Here is an 18743-nt window from a genome sequence, read left to right as displayed (position 1 = left end):
GAGGTGAATTTTCCGTCCTCCGCTCCAGTGTGGGGCGCTAGTGCGGTTTCTCATCGGCCGCTCTGCAGCGCTGCGCTTTCTTCGCCCGCTGATGATGATGTGGTTAGTGAGGACGACTTCCGCGTAGGTGTTTCTGTGTGACTGGAAGTAAATTCGACAATGGAGATTTAACTATTTATTCCGTAAATAAGTACGACACCCATTCATATATGTCCCGCCTCACGGAGGCTCATTTTAAAACTGCTCTGTATGATATAGTAGGGTAGTTTAGCTGTAAACTGGTGACAACTTCTCTGCAGTGCTATGTTGACTGACAAATGGATGATGGATTTCTGTTTATGTGAATTATTGCAGTGTTCGATGATCCTGGCGCTGATCGTCTTACTTTTGGTACATCTTATAATTTATATATTATTGTGGAAGTTTTTATAATTTTTATATTATTGTGGAATTTTTATGTTTCTGATTTATGCTTGCTCTTAGTGACCTGTTACTATTATTATTTGTTAATGAAATATGAATTTGTAATGAAATTGTTCTTTTGAAATACTTGTGAATATATAGTAACACTTCTGTTGAGCTTCACTGATTAATCCAGTTGAACAAGTTAGTTACTCCTAAGTGTCACACCTGTTTGTTCTTTTCTTTAGGTTGTTGTGATTGCTCATGTCAGTGCTAAGATGGTAGATCAGACTCGCCATGAGAAGGAGAAACACTTTTTGACTGCAGATGGCAAGAAAGAGTCTTTTCCCAGTCTGATGGACCCTCCCTCATTGGATCTGTCTGTGATTGTCCCTTCATACAATGAAGAACTCAGATGTGAGTTATTTTGATGGTATATATACAGTCAAACCAAAATTTATTCAGACACCTTGAACATTTCGTTCATTAATACAGTTTATTCACTAAAGTTTAAAAAATGGTAATAAAATATGACAAGATCTCAGAGTTAAACTGTGTCAGAAAAAAAAATTAATCGTAATTATGTCAGATAACATTTAAGCAAAACATGGTCAGGTCAAAGTGTCTGAATAATTTTTGGTTCCAAATTTTTATCAATTTTACTGATAGTCCACTGTATGAAGAATTTTTGGTTAAAATATGTCACAGTTTACTTTATTTTGCTATCCTCACTTACATAAATGAACTATAGTGTCCTGCACCCACTAGTAAAAATATATCAAAATATCAAAAATGTCTGAATGATTTTTAGTTTGACTGTATATATATATATATATATATATATATATATGTCAATCAGTATATGCAATCAATGCAATCAGTATATATATATATACATTTTGGGTTACAACCCCCATTGGATTCCTTATGGCTCAAAAGCATTAATCTCCTCTTGGCAGTAAGAAGATTTATATTGTAATGTATATCTCTGTCCTATCACAGTGCCTGTTATGATGGATGAAGCCATGGAATACCTGGAGAAAAGACAGGTGCATTATTCAAATATGATTTTCTTACATTTCTATTATGAAACAGCAGGCTAGCTAGTGTCATAAATGTCTTATTAATGGTTAAGTTCTGTTTTTCTGACTAAAATGTTTGTGATAAAAATTTTATTATTACATATGTACTTAAAAATGTAAAGCTTAATATACATTTTAAAAATTATACATTTCTTTCTTTCTTACAATAAAAAATACAATAAGTGTGTTACAACATACAGAATGAGAAAACAATATCTTAGTGTAATAATCAATAATTGCATATGTCAGAAAAGGAGCGGGATGAAGCAAAAGCTTGTTATTTTTCCCATCCCTTATATCACTCTAAATAGTTCCAGTATATATTGTATATTTTTTATACATATTTTATAGTCATAGTAAGATAACAAATATACATTCATTTTAAACACCAACCAAATTTTTACATTTTACACCAAACAACACATCACCCTATAAATCACACATCTCAATGCAATCAGTATTATAACCCACACTCACAGTTACCTCTGTTCATCCTCATATTCTTTTAATAAAATATATTCTTTTATAAATAAAAGTGTAAACGTATGTGAGTTCACCTGTGAATCCAGGAATGATGCCACATGTGTTCTTTAAATCCCTTTGGGTCTTTCTGCAGAATGGTTGTTTTAACAGTATGTGTGAATTTTTCACCACTAGATGGCATTGCTGTATCTAAAGTGGCTGTTTAACCTAATTTGTCCTCTTATTGATTTTACAGAAGGAGAATCCATCATTCACATATGAAGTTATTGTAGTAGATGATGGCAGCAAAGACAAAACTACAGAGGTAGTTTTATCTCTTATTGTTGTTATTCCTTATAATATGTATTGTTTAATCATGAATAAAATAATTACTGTGCTTGTGGTCAAACTGAATGCTTGATTATATGTATCTTCAGGTTGCCATGAAATACACAAAGAAGTATGGAGCAAAAAAAGTGAGAGTTCTGACATTGGTGAAGAACCGTGGAAAAGGTGGTGCAGTTAGAATGGTAACAATACAAAAAACACCCAGTTCTCCTTGTGCATTGTCATAGAGTTATCCACATAGCATCCACATCAACATAGTTGTTATAATGTTGTTTGTTATTGTGTTTGTCTCTGCTCAGGGAGCACTAAGCTGTCGTGGACGGCTTGTTCTTATGGCTGATGCAGATGGAGCCACTAAATTTGCTGACATTGAAAAGGTGGAAGATGGTCTTCAGAGCATCAGTGAGAAGCCTGTGAGACACCACTTTTTGTAAATAAAAATAGACACACAACATGTCGCAAATCTCAGAGTAGTTGGTATGTGTGGATTACATATCTGTTTGAAGCTTAACCAGGAGATGGAGTTGTCAAATTACTTAGACCTTTCCTTGTCAAAAGATCTCAGAGCATCTGAAAATGTTTTCCTCTTATGTCCATGCAGGATAACATGGCGATCTCCTGTGGATCCAGAGCGCACCTGGAAGAAGAATCAGTGGCTCAGGTAAACAGTGTTTCTCAAAATATTGAAGCATAATAGTTCATGTTCGTGAGAAAATTGCCAATACTTTTGCATTTTCTGTTTCTTCTTGTGACAGCGGTCTGTGTTCCGAACGTTTCTGATGTATGGATTCCACTTCTTGGTGTGGTTCTTTTGCGTGAGGGGGATTAAAGACACACAATGTGGATTTAAGCTCTTCACTCGTGAGGCTGCCTTGAAAACCTTCTCCAGCCTGCATGTGGAACGCTGGTAAGGAGGCTTAAAAGTTGAAGAGCTTTATATTAAAATGCCCCAATTAGGATTTTTTGAATATTACCTTCTATTACCGATGCAAAGCGGAGTGCCTGCAACCCCTTCAGCCGTGACTTATTCACGATACAGTACTAGCCTCAAAGTACCTTATTGCTTTTATAAAAGTTACCACACAATACAAATATTAAAGCCAAAAAATATGTATCATTGCAACTTTCATTAAAGGGGGACTCAGTAATATTTCAAATACACTGTTTGGAAGTTAGTCGGCCCGGTACCAACAACAAATGTCCAACCAATCAGCATTAGGGGGCGTATGATGGTCGAGGAGAGAGAACGAGCAAGAGGGAGATTTGAAAATAAGAGAAAAAAAAAACTGCAGAACGAGAAATGGGACATAATACAAAACAGCTCAGAAGAATATCACTGGAATGAAGGTTTATGACTGGGCAAGCGCTGTAGGACCCACGTTTATATTAGAAAAGCTTTCCAGCGCTGGAGAGAGCTAAGCAGGAAAGCCTAAAAACAGATGCAGAGACTGCTTTGATCCCGCTTCTCATGTGAGTAACACTGGGTTTTGATTGTCTGGAGCTGCTGTGCTGTTTGCGACTAACAATGAACACTTTGTATTTACTCGTGTGTACTGCATGTTCATTTTTTGTGCTTCCTTGTTGTTCGTTCATCAACTGCGCTTTATTTTTCGTGAAGCATTTTGTTGCGCATCAGCTGTGATAAACAGGCATCCACTCTCCCATTGTGTGTGTAACGGTGGCTGGATAGGGAAAGTTTTGCAGTTAAACCACTGCGCACTGACGATCGCTAGAGAATGCGGTGTCTAGCGTCATTGTTAGTGCATTCGCCTCAGCATGCCAGCAGCGGACGGGCTGGGGTTCGAGACCGATTTGGAGCAGGGTGGTTAGGATTGGAGTGTGAGTTTTAGAGGTGGAGCAATGAAGAGAGGGGTGGGTTTGTTTGGGTTGATTTCAAATATCAACAATGTAGTGATACACAGAATCGTTGGGTGAAGCAGTCATAGCCGTCGTTTATTGTGAATAAAACACAGCTATTGACCAACCACAATCAAGGACTGGAACTAACTGTTTTATAATGTATAATTTTAGCTATTTGTGAATGTAAAAGGTCTGCAAAGTTTCAAAGATCAAAGTGTACGAAAATGTATTGTTATTATTTAGTTATTGTCTCTCAAAAGAAAGAATAGATTCTGAACTGCCGAAAGGAGTCATCAGTAATTCCAATTTTACTTCCTGGTCAAATCTATTTAGGTTTGTAACAAATTTGCTTAATGCCAGCCTATTGTTTTCATTGGCTGTCTGTGAACAATGTCTACTTTGACCCACCCTCAATCACTGTAGTTGTAGCTGAGGCCTGGAAGAGATTGTTTTGTGTTGTCAACATGTCAAGAAGACGCTGTTTTCTGCACTGCAAATCTAATTTGCATGCACTTCAAAAGGCCTAGGGCTGGAATTGATACGGTAAAACCGACGCCATCATTACTGTTCATATCACTGTGTATGAAGCCCTGAGGAAGCCTCCGGAGCTGAAATTCAGATATGGTAACGGGCGTTTCGTTTCGTTGCTGTAAGCGGTAGACCAATCGCAACAGACTGGGTCATCTGACCAGTCAGAGCAGAGCAGGCTTTGGTAAAGGAGGGGTTTAGAGAGACAGAATCTATTATCAAACTGTTTCAGACACTGTGATAAAAGGGGTGATCCTGCAGTGTTTATTATGAGAACAATAAAGTGTTTGTTTTTTTGTTTTTTACCAAAAAAAGCAAAATTACAAAAGCAAAATTAGGAACCTCTAAAATAGCTTAAAGGGGCTCTAACTTTACATATAGCATCAAATTACAAAAAGCACTTTGGTTACTTTTATAAGAACCTTTATATATATATATATATATATAAGAATCTTTGGTTTTTTTTAATTTTTTATTTTAACTTCTTAATACATTTTTTGTCCATGCAGGGCATTTGATGTGGAACTTCTCTACATTGCTCAGTGTTTTGAAATCCCTGTAGCAGAAGTGGCTGTTAACTGGACAGAGATTGAAGGTTTGTGATGTCAGTTTTGAAATATAATGCACTTAAAGCATAGGCAATTAAAATACTTCATACTTTATATCTTATTTCTAGCAGTATATGTCACAAAAATGAAGGTTATTTCCACTATGAGGTAATGAAGACTTGTTTTATTGCACATTTAGGGTCAAAGTTGGTGCCATTCTGGAGTTGGCTGCAGATGGGCCGGGATCTAGTCTTTATCAGACTGCGTTACCTCACTGGTGCCTGGAGGCTGGAGTCGGAGAGAAAAACTCAGTAGCTGCTGTTACTGCTAGTGCGCTGTTCATGAGCTAACATGGGCCAACGGTTAAACGTACAGCCCTTTGCCACAAATGAGCGCACTCTGTACGCAATCATGAGCAGCACTAGCATTTCATTATCACTGACCGTGCCGTGTCCACACAAGGGGATTGTCCTTGTCTTTTTATTTTTTAATGTAATATCTCTGTTTTTCATGGTTTTCTTTTACATACTATATTAGGTTTTGGTTTTGAAAAGTGGCAGATGGTTCTTGGGCAAATAAAGAAAAATTATAATCAGTTAGCGTTTCTGCATTTACAACTAATTTAAAATGTTGCACAGAACCAGATAAAGACAAATGATGCCGAGTTTTTATGGCACTCTTTCTTTTTTAATTAAACAAGCTTATTTGAAAAACATTGTTTTATGCAGAGCATTTAAGAATAATTTCTGGGCCTGATTTGTAGTTTTAAAAGAAATTATATGGTGTGTGTACTTAAAAGGTGATGTTTAAAATCAGTGTCATTTTTAACACACTTATCTGTGCATATATGGTTTAATAATACAGTTGACTAACAGAAATGGTCCATGGCAGGGCAGTAGATAGGGTATCCGGGTCCCGGTGCAGGTTGTTGCTGTGGGGTCCCCCTTGGTTGAAATCGCCCCTCCCCCTCCCCCCTCTTGAAAGCTGGGGGCCTAGAATCTAGAATCATCACCACCCTTCGACCCTCTAGGGACAGACCTGGTCTGGTGTGTACTCTGGCCTTTTTAATGTGGTTTACACAATGGGTTGCTCTGCACCCTGGAGAGAATATCCTGTTTGTCCTCCCTTTCCCTCCACCAGGAAGGCATCTGTTTGTAGTCAGACCCTTTATCTTGTCAACCACTCTAAAAGATGGGGTATTTCAATATTTTACATTGACAAATTATTTTTAAGATCCGTTATTTAAGCAGCTATAGATGTATTGTATTTCTCCTGTCTGCTAAGCCCTAAATATAGAGCCTCGTCAGTAATTTATATGATCCTGTGCACCTTGATTGAAGAGGATCATTTTGCGGTGTCCCTTTATTGGAAGCGAATTCCCCCTGCCAAACTCATTTGATCAAAGAGAGCACTAAATATGCGAGCTGTCATTATTGGGAGTATTGTTACGTTCCCCTGCAGTTGTTGTAAACTGTGAAAATGTCAAACTTCTAGACTCTCTGTCGCCATCCTGGCTTGCGTCATTAACTGGACAAGTCACTCTACGCACACAATCGAAGTGTATCCATCCGCGCCGAGGAGCGCAGGAGAAGTAGGGCTATCGATAACGTGCTGGCGCTCCGCCAATCTGCCACTAAATTTGTTTTGATTTTCACTATGCGAGCTTCTGCTACTTTCTACTTTAACTTTATTAATCATCTGCTTCCAAGTTCTAAACATATAGCAGGTAAATGTTTAGAGAGAATAGGGCATTTTTAAATGAACACCTGTTTTTTTCCCCACATTAAATTATTAAATAAATAGAAAATGTCTCGTTTTAATCACAATGTCCCATGTTAGCGTTGAAAAGAACAGGTTTCGAGTTATGGGGGGTTAACCCAAAACAATTAAATTTACGTATTTTTAACGTACACAAACAACGTTTCAGTCGCCATTAAACGGTCGTGCTAGAAGTTATTGAGAAGGCGCTCGTGATCAGAAGTTGCGTTGCCTGTAACCATAGCAACATTAGCTTCTCGAGCGTTTCCATTGGGATCGATATCCGACGGTGCATCGACAAAACGTACTACTGTCACTATTTATCACCAATGTTGATATAAAAACATTATAGTAATATTTGTTTGAAGCTTTTTTTGAAGATAAACCGCTCGAATTCCTTCCTCCCAAATTCCTTTGAAACGTCGACCGCTTGAAAGTCACAAAATAATCGCACACGAAGAATAACTGAAATGAAAGTCATGAAAACTACTTTGAGATAATCACTTTCACTTTACAACTTTGGCCAAAAAGGTGCATCACTTCCTGTGAAAGGAAAAAACAGCTGTCCGCGCTTGTCATCTGTCCCTGAAAACAAATTAAAAGTGAAACACTGCTGCCCACAATGACCTGCTTTCCCTCAATAATAGGCCTGAGAGTGAGTCTCTGGCTGCTCTTTTGAATGGGATGATCCCTCTGTGTGTCTGACGTCCTGGGAGAGTTCCAGGAGCTGCGGATGAATTCCGCACGAAGGCGCTGAGGCTCCAGTCAGACTGACGCCGCGGCTCTCGCTCCATCCAAACACACGCGCTGTACACCTCCAGTCGGCGCGAGATTCAGCATTCGGCTATTTTGCGGAATTTCCCGACTACGCGGATTGTTATTGTCACAAGAATAAGGTAAGCAATAAAACGTGTTATATATACACCACTTCTGATATATTTAGAATTTATTTCAGGACTTATAAAGTAAAAGTTTTATAAATGATAAAAAATAAGGTATGACAAGTGTCTTTTTTAAACTTTACTTTGTCTTGACGCTGTATTTTGTCTTCTTCACGTTAACTTGTTGCTTCTTGTAAGTCCATATCACGGGAGGCTGCGTAAACATAGACATTATGCCACTTGCTGCTTATTGATGCTGCTCCATAGAGAGTGATACGTTCGTGACAGTTGTGTATACCTGAAATACTTTTTTAAAATAAGTGCCAAATGTAACATTTTAACATTCCTTAAAGCAAACAAACAAAGTGAAGTTGATGGAAAGGATGTGTATGCGCGTTTGCGGGGGAGTTAGGTGATTAAGCCTATCTCAGCACTCAGACTGCCAGACGCCAGTTTCATAAGGACACACTGCCTTTGAGAACAGAGCAGATGTATTCACCCTCAATTGATCTGCCTGCCTGTGCCTATTTGAAACTGAGGCATGATTTCATACGCTGCTATTAGTCCTATATGATCTCATTCATCTCATACGATTATTTGATTTAGTTAGGGGCGTGTTAACACCTCTGGTATCACATGCAATAATATTTTCAGAAGCTATTATTTGACTAGACTGGCCAAATATGGAAGCAAACCTCTCTGGTTTCAAATGCTGAAACTGCATTGATTTTTGGCAGATCATTTTCTGCATCAGAAAGTCTCGGACAGGAAAGGGAGAGGACGAATAGGTGAGGTCCAGCGAGAAACAGTAGGACCTGTTGACATCAACAATAACTCAGCAATACCTCAGAAATCTCAGCATGCACAGAAGCATGATGTAAAAGATCTTGAGATCTCCAGATTAATGTGTTGTGATTATGCCCTAATAGGTAGAATCTCACAAAATGTGCCAAGAATATGTCCATATCATATTTCACCCCAAAAATCATAAGAAAGAAGTATAGGAAATTATATTTTGCTTAAAGAAAGTGGTGCCATTTTTCTTAATATATGTTTGTATTGTTTGACATTATTTTTCATGACAATTAAGCATGTTTTTTCCCCCCAATTGTTATTACTGTAATGCAAAAAGTATGTTTCACTAAAGTATGTTTCACTAAATACATAATAATAATAATTAATAATAGTAATAATAAATATAATAAGTAAATTGTAATTGATTTATGTAAGTATTTTCAGTATTTTTCAAATAATTGTATTAAATATATTTTATTAATTTTATAATTTAATTTAATAATTTAATCACACACACACACATAAAATTGTATTATAAAAATATATATATATATATATTAAAAATAACAATTAAATAAATAAATACATTTTTAATAAATATTTTTAATTAAAGGCAGTTAAAAACACTGACAATTTACAATTTACTTTATTAATATTAAATATGTATTTAATTGTATTATTAAATTTTTTTATATATAATATATATATATAATTTAAAACAATAATTAAATAAATAATAATACTGCCACCAACAATTTACAATTTACTTATTATCTTTATTATTAAATATTTATTTATTTGTATTATTAAAATAATATATATATTATTTAAAAAAAATAATTAAATAAATAATTTTTAATACTATTTTAATTTAAAGTACAAATTAAAGGCAGTTAAAAATACTGACACAAACAATTAAAAATGTACTTATTATCTTTATTATTATTAAATGATATGCTTCTTTGTTTCTTTCACAGATCCAAACTGTTGACAGCCTGACGAAAACATCCCTGTCAGGGGGTTTATTTTACACCCGTCTGTATCCTGGCTGTAAAGAAATAAACTGAGGCTCCTGGGTTGAAGTGATTTAAGACAGATCTGCCTTGCGTGCCCCAAACTTTGAGAAAAAATCCAGTCCCCAGTGTCGCCCCATCCCACGATGCACTCCACAACATCCATCACTTCCCTCTTTTCCTTCACCAGTCCAGCTGTGAAAAGGCTGCTGGGCTGGAAACAAGGAGATGAGGAGGAAAAGTGGGCGGAAAAGGCTGTTGATTCCCTTGTAAAGAAGCTCAAGAAGAAAAAAGGGGCCATGGAAGAGCTGGAAAAGGCTCTGAGCTGTCCTGGCCAGCCCAGTAAATGTGTGACCATCCCTCGATCCCTGGACGGAAGGCTCCAGGTGTCCCATCGTAAAGGTCTGCCACACGTTATCTACTGCAGAGTGTGGCGCTGGCCGGATCTTCAGTCCCACCATGAGCTCAAAGCGCTGGATTGCTGCGAGTTTCCTTTCGGCTCCAAGCAGAAGGAGATCTGCATCAATCCATATCATTACCGCCGTGTGGAGACGCCAGGTGGAAATCAATACACAAACCACTTTTTCTTGTTTTCTTCCATACTGATTATATGCATTAGTATAAATCTGTTAGTAATCTTCTTTCTCTTTTTTTCCAAACAGTTCTACCCCCAGTCCTTGTGCCTCGTCACAGTGAGTTCAACCCCCAGCACAGTTTGTTGGCAAAATTCCGGAATGCTTCCCTACACAACGAGCCTCTCATGCCCCAAAATGCCACTTACCCAGACTCCTTCCCTGCTATGCCCTGTAGCTCGTTTTCTTCATCTCCCTCCAGCTCTTTAAACCAGTCCCCCGCTGCACACAGCTACCCAAACTCCCCCAGCAGTGGAACTGACCCTGGGAGCCCCTACCAAATCACAGGTACAACTAATTGACACTCATTATTAGCAATGATTTCTCAAGCATTGATGATTATGTATATTAGCTCTCTTATGACCTTCTTGCATGAAATGTAGTGCCACTGAATTGCATACATTCATACAATCTTTTTGGTCATTCAAAACTGTTGTTCTCGTTGCACAGCAGAGACGCCTCCTCCACCCTACAGTGTGATGGAGACCACTCCGTCTGAGGATGTGAAACCAGGAGAGTCCTCCAACCCCAATAAACTCATTCTGTCAGCCCCCCACAGAGGTGAGACTCTAGACTTACTGTGTGTTATGTATGTACTTTGAAATGCAGTACCAGTCAAAAGTTGTGAACACACCTACTCATTTGTTGTTGTTAACTTAAACTATTAAAAGGAGTTTTTTGTTAACTGAAATAATGCTGAAATAAAATGTAATATAAATAATAGTTGAAAACTTGTAAACTTTAAAAATGTAAACAAAAATAAGAAATATTGATTGGGCTAATAACTGAAATTAAATAAGTTATTATAAATTATACATTGCTAAAATTGAAAAAATAAATAAAATAAAGCTAAATAGAAATAACAGAATATAAAAAAATGAAAAAATAACAAAATTACTAAAACTTAAAGTAAAATTAAAATGAAATTTGAAAATATAGAAATAAAAACTAATTCAAAATAACAAATACTGTAATATTATATTTTGTCTATTAATAATATTTTGTTTCGAATCCGTGGTTCGGAGCGTGTATCAAACTGCCAAAGTCACAACCCCCAGTGGTGAACCACTGAAATTTCGAAACACTTATGACATAACGAAGCCTCGTTTACTGAAATCATGTGACTTTTGCACTTTGATACGCGCTCCGAACCACTGATTTGAAACAAAAGATTTGTAAAGCTTCAAAGCTTCATGAAGCAGTGTTTTGAAATCACCCATCACTAGATATTGTTGAATAAAGTCGTTTTTTTTTTTGTTTTTTTTTTGGTGCACTAAAAGTATTCTTGTCGCTTTATAACATTAAGGTTGAACCACTGTAGTCACATGAACTGTTTTAAATACGTCTATAGTATCTTTCTGGGCATTGAAATTGTTAATTATCTTGCTGGCAATGCAGGCCTCACTGAGACATCGAATTTTATGAAAAATATCTTAATTTGTGTTCTGAAGATGAACGAAGGTCTTACGGGTGTGGAAAGACATGAGGGTGAGTAATTAATGACAGAATTTTCATTTTTGGGTGAACTAACCCTTTAAAGCAGCTGCCCTTTTATTCTGAACATTTTTGAGCTGCTTTTCCTTCAATAACTGGTCTAAATGCCCATTCTCGACAAGAACGATAACTCTAACTCTGTAAAGTTTGAATAATCGTTCTAATTCAATGAGAATAGGGAAGTCCACATCACAGCGATAATGACACCGAAACAGAGGAACAATATCATTGGAATTATTTTCAGAACTTGATTGATTGATTGTTTGATTTTAATTTCGATCTTTTAGGCATAATCCATTTGATAATGTTTTTAAAATCAGGAGAAACATAAATCTAGCCGGGTGTTTCCAAACAATGAAAGTGTTTAATCATAATGGAATTATTATTTTTTTTTATTTAAATTCATCATGAATATGGAATGAGAGTTATGATACATGATATTTTATGAATGCTTTTTTTTTTTCTCCAGACTTGAGGCCAGTGTGTTATGAGGAACCAGAATACTGGTGTTCAGTGGCGTATTACGAACTGAACAACAGGGTGGGTGAGACATTCCACGCCTCTTCCCGAAGCATCCTCGTGGACGGCTTCACAGATCCCTCCAACAACAAGAACCGGTTCTGTCTCGGATTACTATCCAACGTCAACCGAAACTCTACCATTGAACACACTCGCAGACACATAGGCAAAGGTTTGTTTACAGTTTTACATTTCTTTTTTGCATTTTTGTCTTTGTTGAGGGTTTTTGGATCAGAAATGGTCAGGAAACAGTTGCTTTGAGAAGATCAAACTGATTATGGTCTTTCATCAGTTAATGCAATTCCAAGAGAAAGTAATAAAAAATAAAAATCACTGTTTTTATGGCGCCAGATAGTGCTGGCCAGTCAACATTGCACTTCAGAAACTCAGCGAGACAGATAGAGTCCACACTATCCAAATGTTGGCTTTTCTCAGGGTGCTGGATGAGCGTCACTGTGCCAGTGTTGGAAAGACATTAAGTGTTGCCATAGGTTACAGCAGTGACAGGGAGAAGTATGCATACACACACACACACACACCGGGCATAGATGGACGGAGGCCAAGTTTGAGTTCTATCTACTTGTGTGAGAGATCCTGGTGGGAAAAGTGCCAAGGACAACGACATAATCCAGATCAGGATGCTTCAGGAGATTATTAAGGTTTCCGCTTGGCATGTGATAAAACGTGATGAATGCATGGTTTGTGGATAATGATTTCTGGGATTTACCAAGTTCAAAGGTGGTGATGTACTGTTTTATGTGTGGACTTTGCAGTAGTTCACAGTGGTGGGAAAACACACGTGCATAAAAGCCACTTTAGAACTGTTGTTATAAGTTATTTTTTGTTCTTTTTGTTGACCTATAAAATCTAAACGTGTCTTGAAGTCAGAATGAAAGGAAGTTGCAATAGCCCTTTCTTCCCTATTGCTTCTCAAACAAGAAAAAATGTAGGACGGGACTTGATTTTGTCTATCAAAAAATTGACTTTTTTGCAATATTGTTTACAATAAGACCAGGGACATGCAATAAGTGAGTTAAAACTACATTCTGATTTCATGTTCATGATTTTAAAAGTGTATTTAGCCTCAGATAGATAAATGTGCAACTAGTAACTCACTTTTAAACCTCTTCTCTCTTTTGTTGTAGGTGTGCACTTGTATTATGTCGGAGGGGAGGTATACGCAGAGTGTCTGAGTGACAGCAGTATTTTCGTACAGAGTCGTAACTGTAACTACCAGCACGGTTTCCACCCCACCACCGTCTGCAAGATCCCGAGTGGATGCAGCCTCAAGATCTTCAACAACCAGCTGTTTGCCCAGCTGCTGTCACAGTCGGTAAATCACGGCTTCGAGGTGGTCTATGAACTCACCAAGATGTGCACCATCAGGATGAGTTTTGTCAAGGTAAAGAGGTTTAGAATATGTGGTGCATAATGGCATATAGAGTAGCCTATAAAGTAATCTAAACCCTGTTGGGTGGCTAATAAATGTTATGTAAACACTAGTTTCGCTGAATCGCTGAATGCTATTGATTCACTAAAAAGAACCGAATCATTAGAGTCTTTCCTTTGCGAACCAGTCTACATTGGTTGTGCTGGATGCATTTGATTCACTTCACTTTAAAGAACCGGTTCATAAAAGTCCTTCGACTGGGAATCAGTCTACACTGATTGTGCTGAATGCATTTGATTCACTTTAAAGAACTGGCTCATAAATGTCCTTCGATTGGGAATCAGTCTACACTGGTTGAGCTGTATTGTATGCTTTTGATTCAGTTAAAAGAACTGGTTCATAAGAGTCATTCGTTTAGGAATCAGACTACTCTGGGTGCACTGTATGAATCTGATTCGCTTAACACAACTTGCTCATAAGAGTCATTCGTTCGGGTCATTAGAGTCTTTCCTTCAGGAATCGGACAACAAGAACAAGAATAGTCTTATTAGATTCATTCATTCTGAAGACTACACTGGTTGCGCTTTTTGTTTCATGTCGTAGATTCAGTAGTGGTGCCGTGTTGATTAAGTAGGCTAGTGTATAACTATGAAACTCTGTCAGAGAATTTTAGTAAGGTTTTTTTAATATTGTTTTTAGTAAGAATTTTAGTACCAAATGGCTGTACGTGCGAGAATTTTAAATAGAACCGATTAGGAACTGGTTCTCAGTACAACCCTAAACTCTCTTTTTCTTCAGAAAATGCAAAAATCTACTTGATTTTTTTAGTTTATTATAAATATAAATATAACAATATACAGTATTTTATATACGACTGTTGTCAAGTTTATTACCTCCAACAATATGGTTGAAAGTTGCTGTTTAGCACTATCGCAAATACAGAAAGGTCATCAACGTCATTCACAAGCTAACAGCTCTCTAGGTAGTTAGCAGTTTCAAATAGAAAATCTTCTAAGTGTTGCTATGCAAACTTAATATGTAGTTATTCTAATCTTTGGCTTGCTGTTTTATGGATGTTGATCTGCCAAAACACACCGCAGATCCCATAGCTCTGTAGTTCTCCTGTTACTGACTGATATGACATGCACAATATTCCCTACTTGATTTGTATGTATGCAGACACATAACAACAAATTGTTTGTGATTATTTCTATGTTAAAGTACTTTATGAATGACATGGAATTGCAAATTAGTTTTTGGAAAACTAGTTTGCAGTTTCTTTTTGGATCGTCAAATACTTGTATTATTATAGTTTTTAAAAACCTGTTTAGCGCTTTAGGTGTTGTATAAAGATGCCCAAGTATTGAGGATCAAATGTCTCCTCTTCTCAGGGCTGGGGAGCCGAGTACCACCGTCAGGATGTCACCAGCACCCCCTGCTGGATAGAAATCCACCTGCATGGGCCTCTGCAGTGGCTGGACAAAGTTCTGACCCAAATGGGCTCCCCACACAATCCCATTTCCTCTGTATCCTAATGCATTGCAGAACAAGGGGAATATAGTTTCCCAATAGACTTTTATAGCAACCCAAGACACATAACACTCTATCTCTGTCTTTTCAGTGGATGTTTATGGTACCGGTATAGGATCAGCAAGGAAGTATCATGCGGTTAAATAAGCAGCTGTGTGGTTAGATAAGTGTTGCATTGTTTTTAATGAAAAAATTAAAAAAACTCTGCTATTTCACAGCATGTACTAGCTGAGATCAATTCAGATAGAATCTCTCTAATAGGAAGCCAAAGAAATATGTTAGTAGGCAGGTACTTGTTCTGGCAATGTTTTATTTGTGTCATATAACATTGTGCCTTCTATAACATTTCATGTTGCTGTTGTTGTTGTTTTCACCTGCATTAGCTTTCTTGTTTTTGTAATACAAAAAACTCTATCTGTTCTATTTGTGCCTGTTTATTTTTTGGCCCAAACACAAATATGAAATTTAAAAACAAAACAAAAAAAGTTGAAAAATCCACAGCCTTCTTGGTATTTATGCTTTTAAAACTGCAGGTTATCAATTTTCACAAGATCAATAAAAACTTCATTTGCTTATTGAGCTTACCCCATCTTTAAAATAATAATAAAGATGATTGAAGAATTGTGGGTGTATGCTGTGTCTTTCAGCTACACTGTCATGATGGCTAAAAAGGTAAAACTAAATCATAGCTTTCATTGGTGACATTAATAAACATTACAGATTAGATTGAGATCACTAAAAAAAATTAATTTCTACAGCTGCCGTTTCATATTTTCTATCATTAATTTAAAAACACTAAATGATACTACATGAGGCCGAACAGGATGGCTAGTCAAATGCATTACTGATATACAGTAGATTTAGCTGCCAATTCATTTCATGATATCAACGAGCTTCATGATGACAGCAGTACTTAAAGTATGCCAGTTTTCAGAATGCAGTGTTGATAGTCTCCACAGCATCAAGGACAGCTGCAGGTCACAGATGCTCACAGTTCCCACATGAATATAGAATATTCCGCATTTAAAATTTCTGTGAAGTTGTGACTGCATTAAATCCTCAACAGGATGAGTAAAGCATCTTCAGCCTTCAGTAGTTGTGCTGTGTTTGAGACCGATTCTGTGTGGTCAGTAAACGCTGCTGCTGCTGAAGGAAGCTGATGACTTCTGGACTCCTCAGCAGAGACTGAAACACAAAAACAACAGAACATCAGCTAATGATAAGTCACATTGCTAAGAAAGGATATTCAGTTAATATAAATATTAATGACATTTATGTCACATATAAAAAAAATTGATAATCTGTCAATCAAAACTAGAAAAAAAATATGGCAGCTAGGAGGAAAACATCTAATGAAATACATATATATATATATGGGGGTGTAACAATGTATCGTGTCACAATATTTTGCAATACAAAATGCAACAATATCGTATTGTGGATAGTGACAATACGTGCTGTGCATAAATTAAAATTACTGTTTGAGAAAAAAATTCAAGTTTACAGAGTTTTAGTGTCATTACCATATTAAACTACTATATATATTGAGTATAATGTATAATAATGCAATGGGGGAATATTAGTGGGTCCTGATAATGCTAAATGCCTTGTGTTACCAGTAAAAAGTGGCCTACGTTATTGAAATATATCTAGTCAGTGACAGAGTGCAAACATGTTCATCTAAAATAAATCTGTGTTTCAGCATTAGAATCATGAATATTTTTATTCTGGTGTCACTATTGTCCTGTGCATTAGGTTACCAGCACCAAGTCCAAGCCTATGCATTTCCAACCCCAATGTAATACCAAATTTAGCATTTTATTCAACAGTATATTTTTTGTTATCATTTTACCATGTCTTGGAGTATCACAATAATATCGTGATCAGTATCGTGATATGTATCGAATCGTTTTGTATCGTGATATGTCTCGATTCGTGACATGAGGGTATCGTTACACCCCTAATATGTATGTATGTGTGTATACACACACACATACACACATATAATTATTTATTTATATAGTTTTTTTTTCACCCCCTGTCCTGTATAATGTGTTTGATTTGATATAGATAGTGTGTATTATGCAGATAATAATATAGATCATTGTGCTATAGATAATGTGTATTAATAATAAGAAAAAGAAACTTAATTCATTTCATTTTTCTTTTTTTACATGACTACATGAATTATGCATTATCTACACTAATACCCACACACCTCTGCACCAACTGCATTAGGTTACCAGGGGGTGTACGAGTAAAAACACTCTAGCCCAAAAAAAGTGTTTTAATGCACTTACCAGTCTCTTCTGGTTCAGCACCTGCTCAATGAGGGAGGGTCTGGCTGGTCTGTCTCCCATGTTACCCAGCCGTTGCTTAGTAACAGATACAGGCCTCTCCTCCGAACCCTCCTACACATCACGAAAGACAAAATCGTATGAAATTAAGCCTATAAAGTTAAAGTTTAAACTGAGATTGTTGTTTGTCCAAACGTTTCTTACGTCTAGTTTTCCCGATGACATGGCCTGGTCGCTTTTCTTCTTCTTATACTTGTCCTTGTACATTTTATTCCGGTGTTTCTTGCACATCCAGGGTTTCCTGGCTTTGGCCACCTGAGTCGTGGTCTCCGTGCAGCCGTCATAGATGCAGGTCTTGGGCACGTTCTCGCTCTCTCCGGACGTGTCGTCGTCGTTGAGCTCCTCCGGGCTGGCCGCACCGTCTCTCGCCTCCGGCACGTCGCTCTCCTCGCCCGGGTCTTCCGCGTCGTACGGGAAGTTCTCCTGGTCGGACGGGGTGGTGCTGCTCTCCCCGGGCGCGGGGGTTTGGCCGTCTTTACCCGTGTTTACTAAACTAAGATGAACGCTGTCGCTCATTTTTACTTTTCAGAGTCTCACCTGTCATTCAACCATATGTACGTACAGGCCAGACCTGGTGCAGAATACTTTAGTTTAAAACAGATTTTATCTGTCAGTCATTAAAATACCACATTTTAAATGGCAGAAACCCAATAAATATAACCTACTTGTATAAAAACGGAGGAATATGAGCTCTGGAGGAGGTCGCAACAAAAACAAAACAGCGATGGCCGCTGCAGAAAGAGACTCGCCTGTGTGTGATCAAATGGACGTTTCGCCCTCTACCGGCACCAAACCGCGATGCAGATTCCCAGAAACACAATGCACTGGCCCTAAACTAGCTTACATTTTAATACGACACTTAAATGTATGTCATTGCATTAGATAACAAAAAAATCAAACTAAATGGCAGATAATAGCGCAAAAAAGCCAACACGTTCTACTCCGCTTTTGCCGCAATTATGAAAAGCATTCTGACATTGTGGCAAACTTTGCTGCCCCTAACAAAGACCAGAATGCGTCGTCGCTAAAGCCTCGAAGATCTCAAGTTCAAGTAAGTTACTGTTCATCCAACATCCATGTTAAAGAAACCACCAAGGATCCATCTAACCCAGCACATAACAGCTGAGATCACTAATGGGATCTG

At 37.3% G+C, this 18743-nt stretch overlaps 3 protein-coding genes across 6 annotated transcripts; 2 read left to right on the top strand and 1 right to left on the bottom strand.

Moving 5' to 3' along the window:
- The first annotated feature begins 140 nt into the window (after positions 1 to 140).
- On the top strand, positions 141 to 5825 carry alg5 (ALG5 dolichyl-phosphate beta-glucosyltransferase). The gene is made up of 10 exons (XM_051910871.1): positions 141 to 390; positions 651 to 819; positions 1405 to 1451; positions 2203 to 2271; positions 2384 to 2476; positions 2594 to 2707; positions 2896 to 2955; positions 3050 to 3201; positions 5192 to 5277; positions 5430 to 5825. The coding sequence occupies exons 1-10, from the start codon at positions 304 to 306 to the stop codon at positions 5543 to 5545; spliced, it is 993 nt and encodes a 330-aa protein (XP_051766831.1). The 5' UTR covers positions 141 to 303; the 3' UTR covers positions 5546 to 5825.
- A 147-nt stretch (positions 5826 to 5972) lies between these two features.
- smad9 (SMAD family member 9) lies at positions 5973 to 15665 on the top strand. 4 transcript variants are annotated; one of them, XM_051910867.1, is made up of 8 exons: positions 5973 to 7884; positions 9642 to 10235; positions 10340 to 10597; positions 10763 to 10870; positions 11708 to 11797; positions 12273 to 12494; positions 13468 to 13724; positions 15104 to 15665. In XM_051910867.1, exons 2-8 carry the CDS (start codon positions 9824 to 9826, stop codon positions 15245 to 15247), a joined length of 1491 nt encoding a protein of 496 aa, XP_051766827.1. In that variant the 5' UTR covers positions 5973 to 7884; positions 9642 to 9823; the 3' UTR covers positions 15248 to 15665. The 4 variants fall into 4 exon arrangements, with proteins under 4 accessions (XP_051766827.1, XP_051766826.1, XP_051766829.1 ...); XM_051910866.1 differs by having other exon boundaries at positions 10760 to 10870; XM_051910869.1 differs by lacking the exon at positions 11708 to 11797.
- Positions 15535 to 18547, bottom strand: rfxap (regulatory factor X-associated protein). Its single transcript, XM_051910875.1, has 3 exons — positions 17744 to 18547; positions 17543 to 17653; positions 15535 to 16427 (listed from the first exon to the last, which is right to left on the bottom strand). Exons 1-3 carry the CDS (start codon positions 18113 to 18115, stop codon positions 16332 to 16334), a joined length of 579 nt encoding a protein of 192 aa, XP_051766835.1. The 5' UTR covers positions 18116 to 18547; the 3' UTR covers positions 15535 to 16331.
- Between the last annotated feature and the right edge of the window lie 196 nt (positions 18548 to 18743).

The sequence above is a fragment of the Ctenopharyngodon idella genome, chromosome 10 (assembly GCF_019924925.1).
Source record: "Ctenopharyngodon idella isolate HZGC_01 chromosome 10, HZGC01, whole genome shotgun sequence".
Classification (NCBI taxonomy): domain Eukaryota; kingdom Metazoa; phylum Chordata; class Actinopteri; order Cypriniformes; family Xenocyprididae; genus Ctenopharyngodon; species Ctenopharyngodon idella.
This window is presented reverse-complemented; position numbering and strand designations above follow the sequence as displayed.

What these genes read in the sequence shown, in the direction of transcription:
- alg5 (XM_051910871.1), top strand. Translation starts at nt 304, where the DNA reads ATGTTGACTGACAAATGGATGATGGATTTCTGTTTATGTGAATTATTG. An exon ending in AGAGCATCAGTGAGAAGCCT is followed by an intron (nt 2,708 to 2,895) that starts GTGAGACACCAC and finishes ATGTCCATGCAG; the next exon opens with GATAACATGGCGATCTCCTG. An exon ending in TAACTGGACAGAGATTGAAG is followed by an intron (nt 5,278 to 5,429) that starts GTTTGTGATGTC and finishes TTGCACATTTAG; the next exon opens with GGTCAAAGTTGGTGCCATTC.
- smad9 (XM_051910866.1), top strand. Translation starts at nt 9,824, where the DNA reads ATGCACTCCACAACATCCATCACTTCCCTCTTTTCCTTCACCAGTCCA. An exon ending in TCTGTCAGCCCCCCACAGAG is followed by an intron (nt 10,871 to 11,707) that starts GTGAGACTCTAG and finishes CTGGCAATGCAG; the next exon opens with GCCTCACTGAGACATCGAAT. An exon ending in GGGTGTGGAAAGACATGAGG is followed by an intron (nt 11,798 to 12,272) that starts GTGAGTAATTAA and finishes TTTTTTCTCCAG; the next exon opens with ACTTGAGGCCAGTGTGTTAT.
- rfxap (XM_051910875.1), bottom strand. Translation starts at nt 18,115, where the DNA reads ATGAGCGACAGCGTTCATCTTAGTTTAGTAAACACGGGTAAAGACGGC. An exon ending in TGTCATCGGGAAAACTAGAC is followed by an intron (nt 17,654 to 17,743) that starts GTAAGAAACGTT and finishes CGTGATGTGTAG; the next exon opens with GAGGGTTCGGAGGAGAGGCC. An exon ending in TGCTGAACCAGAAGAGACTG is followed by an intron (nt 16,428 to 17,542) that starts GTAAGTGCATTA and finishes TTTGTGTTTCAG; the next exon opens with TCTCTGCTGAGGAGTCCAGA.